Source organism: Bidens hawaiensis, unplaced genomic scaffold (genome assembly GCF_021521415.1).
Source record: "Bidens hawaiensis isolate Kalapana, Puna unplaced genomic scaffold, B.hawaiensis_p1.1 tig00034273_1, whole genome shotgun sequence".
Classification (NCBI taxonomy): domain Eukaryota; kingdom Viridiplantae; phylum Streptophyta; class Magnoliopsida; order Asterales; family Asteraceae; genus Bidens; species Bidens hawaiensis.
Genome location: NW_027495928.1, coordinates 151,508 through 157,213, shown reverse-complemented (window position 1 = coordinate 157,213; position 5,706 = coordinate 151,508). Strand labels below are relative to the sequence as shown.

The following is a 5,706-nucleotide window of genomic DNA, read 5'->3' as shown; positions in this document are numbered from 1 at the left end:
GTATGTAAAGGAATATGTTATGTAGAGTTATAGACATGAGTATGAACCAGATGACAATGAAAATGTGATATAGCTGCTAACATGACTGTTCATCGTAGCCGGTTTGTTATATCATCTCAATATTACTTTGAACTTTTATTAAAAAGATATGTTAACCTATCATTGGTTATTTAATTAATTTTTTGATTGCATGATTAACGTTGTACAATTAATAGATGTTTTTCTAATAATGCTTAAATTAGGTATAAATGTATTGGTAAACATAGCATGACGTACTTGTGCATGATCCTTACAGTCTACATGGCTTATATTTTTTTTCTTTTTTTTGTTTGTTTGTAATGGTTAGATTGGTTTATATAATACAGCAATTAAGTTTTTTTTTCTTGTTATATAAAAATCTTTAATTCAATGCTCTTAAATGGCGTGGAAGGTCTATATATAAAGCAATTAGGGGTTGTTTCATTGATTTTTGTTTATACTTGTCCACATAAAATTAGGTTTTGTGACTAACTGATTTGAATATAAATCATCACTTGTGAAAGACCCTATAGACCAAAATGTTTACCGTTCAAGTAATCCAACTATATAAACTAAAAACAAAACGCTTGATCAACTTAAAAATGAGACATGCATTTTTTTATATATATGTTTAGCAATATTTTAAACAATCTACCGTCAGTATTTAACAAACTGTCTCTGTAAATAGAAAAGCACTTTAAAATATCTAACCACAACTGAATGTGAACATAAATCTAACCGCTGAGTAGTTATAAAAGAGTGGCTTTTAACCTAGACAAATGATATATTCTTACATTTACATACTTTCAATAACCAATCTCATTAAACCATAGAAGCCTCACCAAATTCACCATCAACCACTTCTAATGTAATTTGTCAAAACACGAGGCCAACTTTAAAAGGAAGATATAAACATGGGTTACAAATGTAAGTTACAAAAGTTCGTTATTGACAACTTAATATAGACGGAGGGAGACCAATCTCATTTCGACCAATTGGATCCAAAACAAACCCCACCCCTCGTGAATCCACAATAATAAAAAAAAAGTACCACACGCAAAAGTAAACAGCAAACTCGCCGGAGCAATTATATAATATTATAATGACTGGCGGTACTTCAACCGGACGGCTTCCGTCGTGGAAGGAGAGAGAGAACAACAAGCGACGGGAGCGGCGGCGACGAGCCATCGCCGCCAAGATCTACATCGGACTCCGGTCTCAGGGCAATTATAGATTACCTAAACACTGTGATAATAACGAGGTTTTGAAAGCACTATGTGCTGAAGCTGGTTGGGTTGTTGAAGAAGATGGTACCACTTATCCTAAGGTTTTTTTTTTTTAATTTCATTATATTATGTTTCCAAATTGGGGTTTCTGCTAGATCTGTTACTATACTTCAAATTAGGATAAGAAATGTTCAATTGAAGTATCTAATCTAGCGCTAGGGGTGTGCAACAAACCGAAAAAACCGAACCTAAACAAAAATTCACGGTTTGGTTTTATGTTTTTGTAAAAACGGAACTAACGGTTCGGTTTTGGTTTTGCATTTTAGAAAAACCGAACCGGGCCGAATTTCTGGATTCAATTTTTTTTAGTTTTTATTGTAAGTAATTTATAAGATTTTAATAAATATGTAACTCAAATACTTTTGGTCAAATGTATAATAGTCTATTATACCTAAATTCATAATTTTTGGCCTAAAATTTTCAAGTTGAAGTGGCAAAAACCGAACCGAAAACCGAAAAACAGAAACCAAAAAAACCGAAATCGAAACCTAATTGTTTCAAAACTCCAAAAACCAAAGTTTTGGTTTTTGGTTTGATTTTAGCCCAAAACGCACTGAGCCGCACCACGCACACCCCTAATTTAATCTTATTAATGAAACGCCTAATTAAATTATTATATTATGTTTTCTTACAGGGATGTAAGCCACCTCCAAATGAAATACCAGTAATATCAGCCAACAGAAGTACTTGTTCTTCAATCCAGCCCAGCCCAATGTCATCGGCTTTCCCGAGCCCGGCCCCGTCGTACCACGCTAGCCCGACATCGTCCTCGTTCCCGAGCCCGACCCGTTGCGAAAACCCAAACCCGCCCACCCATTCATCGTACATTCTTCCTTACCTGTGTAACTTGTCTTCGTTACCGCCTTTGCGAATTTCGAATAGTGCCCCTGTAACCCCGCCTATATCGTCCCCGACTGCTCGCGGAACCAAGCGAAAGCCCAACTGGGAAATGCTATCAACGAGTGCGTTGCAGTCTTTTCGCCACCCGGTTTTTGCAGCCTCTGCCCCGTCGAGCCCGACTCGTCGTCACCGTATCCCGCCTGCGACGATTCCCGAATGTGACGAGTCGGATGCTTCGACAGTGGACTCGGGGCGGTGGGTCAGTTTCCAGACCATGGCTGCATCAGCTGCACCGGCTTCACCGACGTTTAACCTTGTGAAACCCGCCAGCCAGCAACCGTTTTTCCAAAACGGGCTGGTGGTGCAAAACGGGCCGGGTTCTGAATTTGAGTTTGAAAGCAGTACGTTGAAAGCGTGGGAAGGCGAGAGGATACATGAAATTTGTGCAGATGATTTGGAGCTCACACTCGGGAGTGGGAAAGCTGCTAGCTGACCCGAGTTTCCATTCTCGACTGAGGCGTTTATTGATTTATGATCAAGATCAAGATCAAGAGAACATTTGACATTGTTGAGAGATTGAAGAATTGATTGGGTGGGTGATTGTATTGATGGTTATTATTAGAAATCAGAAGCAAATCTTTGTTGGTTGTAGAATACTCATCGGAAGTTAAGTAAGATTGTCTAGTATTTATGTTTTGTAACATACGATGATGACTAGTTTTAAAGACTCGTGTGCTACACTTGCTGTGTTTTGTTTTTGTTATACTGTGACGTAAATGTATATAGGTCATGATAGTTACATAAGTTTCATAAATCAGGAACACTCGATTATAAATAGAAACAACAGACAAGAAAATTTATAACTTAAAAAAGTCACATCTTTGTTGAATGTGATTGCCTTCTAAAAATCAATTAATTTGTTGATAACTCTCCCGAATCACCGTTTGTTTGCGTATCGTCAACAAAGTACGTGTTTAACGGATACCATAGATCAATATAACTTGTTATGGTGTACCGTTATCTATTTTGTCTGACCAAGATCGCTGTTTCACATCTCGATTTTGGCTGAGTTTTCAGCAGCCAATGGGAACTTGATTATATCTCAATACCGCTTACCATCCTCAATGATGAACAACGCCAGTGGACTATTCAAACTCTTGAAGATATAGGGATGTGCGTGATAACTTAGGTGGCAATGAGATTGTTCATTTAGACCACAAAGTGATTAGATCACCGTTAATAAACGGCCAATATGTTTCACAAATAAATGAATAATTTAAACTTACTTCAAGCGTATGCTTAATATGTTGACTGTATTTAACACCTTTACGTTGCCGTATTCTTTTTTAAGCGCTTCTCATGTGGCCATAAGGATGGATAGTTGGACATGGGTTTCAGCTAAAGAAAAGTTGATGTTAAACGAACATAGACTCTTAGACACACTTGAACCTTGCGGTAGGATTTTTCTCTTTTTTATAGTATAATGGCTTTTGTAAAATTTCAAACCAGACATGTTTTATGGATTTTATATCGGTACTATGTACTTGAAAGGAATGTTTTGTTAATTTTTATACAAATCAAGTTGTAATTCTAAAAGTATCAAGTTTTTGTAGTTAAAATTCCGTAGGGTATAACTAACATGTACCAATATAGTCTCGCACGCCCGTTCATTGGTCGATATGTGGTAGTGAGTGACAACTTATGCATTGGTGATACTTTATCGATGATACCTAATATATTTATAATCAATTTGCCACGCCCTAGTTTCCTCACGTATGATTTGGTTGGATATACACCCCGTTCATACTTATAACATAATCTCTTTTAAACACAACAGAAGACTGGATCTTATAGTTAAAAATTAAAACATGTATGAAACTTTATTAAATCAGAGTTAAAATTTACTAATAATTATGTCTCTAAGATATTTTCATTTCAACAAACAACTACATAATCGGTTATTAACGTTTGGTGATTTCTTGATTAGTGTTTTTTTTTCATGTTAAAATCTGGCTTTAGGCTTAAGTGGAGTGCTGTTGGATGTAACTTGGGCTTAGGATGCTGGATATGAAGCTTGGGCTATAGATGTGTGTGTGATGGGCAGAAGCTTAGAAGTTTTGTTGGGCTTAATATCGATATATTTGTCTACGTCTCGGCTGCTTAAACGAATACCCTATTCTTTACATAGATGGTTTAGTTCTTAGTTGCGGTTTTATTATTAGTTTCCGGATATGTGGATTATATTGTTCTTGTATTCTTTGATTGTAAACATTTTGGTTTGGGAATAGGAAGTGAAGATTTACGTTTATTGACATATTTTTTCGTCACGCCAGCTCCATGATGCCCCTAACAATCTGTCTTCTTTCCTTTGCTACTAGCAGTCACATAATCTCCTGAAATGCATGCTATAACAAATTATGTTGGTGAGTCTACATTCAAACTTTACAGAACCACCTTTTTTTGATAAAGAAACTGACATTTATAATTCAGTGGAATAATGGATTTTAATAATCCCTATTGAATGGTATTGGCCGATAATAACCCCTATTCATTTTATCGCCACTGGCGATCCCAAATTCAAAAAAATTGCCCCCCAATGGTCCCCCGTTAAATATGACTTAACGGCGTTATAGTTTTTTTGAATTTCAAACCAATGTTTTAGGGTTTTTGATCGTTAGGAGGATACGAGTCGAATGATATAAAACTTAGCTCCAAACAATGATCCAAACGACTTGATTTTGGTTAATTGTAAGTTTAAACACCCGAGTTGAAGCATTTATTCGACATTTTGAAGCACTGTTTCGAACTAAGGTTTACACCAATCGACTCGTATCCTCCTAACGATTAAAAGCCCTAAGATATTGGTTTGAAATTCAAAAAAAACTATAACGCCGTTAAGTCATATTTAACGGGGAACCATTGGGGGCCAACTTTTTTGAATTTGGGACCGCCAGTGACGCTAAAATGAACAGGGATTATTATCGGCCAATACCATTCAATAGGGAATATTAAAATCCAATATTCCTAATTCACTAAGAAGGCGGTATTAGAGCATTCTCATCCAACCCCTCATTTAAATGAAGGGGTGTTTTTATAATTTAGAGAGTGATTCAGAGTGTTGTGAGTGAAGAGTTTTATATTTTAGAAAAAGTAGTGATTTTTCTGTATATTTGAAAAGCTACTGTTCACCCCCTATAATTTTTTAATATATTTTGAAAGTGGTTGTGAGTGAAGGAAAGAGAAAAGGTAATGATAAAATGTATAAAAAGTATTATTTAATTGAAATAGAAAGAAAAATGTAGTGAGTTTTAGTGTAATTTTTGGTTTAGGGATAGAGGGTGGGATGAGAATGCTCTTAGAGCATTCTCATCCCATTCTCCATCCTTATCTTTATAATTACACTAAAAAACACAACATTTTTCTCTCATGTTCAATTAAATAATGATTTTTATACCTTTATCATTACAGTTTTCTCTCTCATCTACTAACAAACAAACCAACAAATATTAAAAAATAAATGGGGGCAAACAATGTTCCCCAAATTTACAAAAAAATCACTACA

The 5,706-nt window shown here is 35.7% G+C and overlaps 1 protein-coding gene across 1 annotated transcript; it reads left to right on the top strand.

Moving 5' to 3' along the window:
• Positions 1-1,006: 1,006 nt before the first annotated feature.
• LOC143586020 (protein BZR1 homolog 1-like) lies at positions 1,007-2,882 on the top strand. Its single transcript, XM_077067665.1, has 2 exons — positions 1,007-1,345; positions 1,939-2,882. The coding sequence occupies exons 1-2, from the start codon at positions 1,121-1,123 to the stop codon at positions 2,635-2,637; spliced, it is 924 nt and encodes a 307-aa protein (XP_076923780.1). The 5' UTR covers positions 1,007-1,120; the 3' UTR covers positions 2,638-2,882.
• Positions 2,883-5,706: the final 2,824 nt, after the last annotated feature.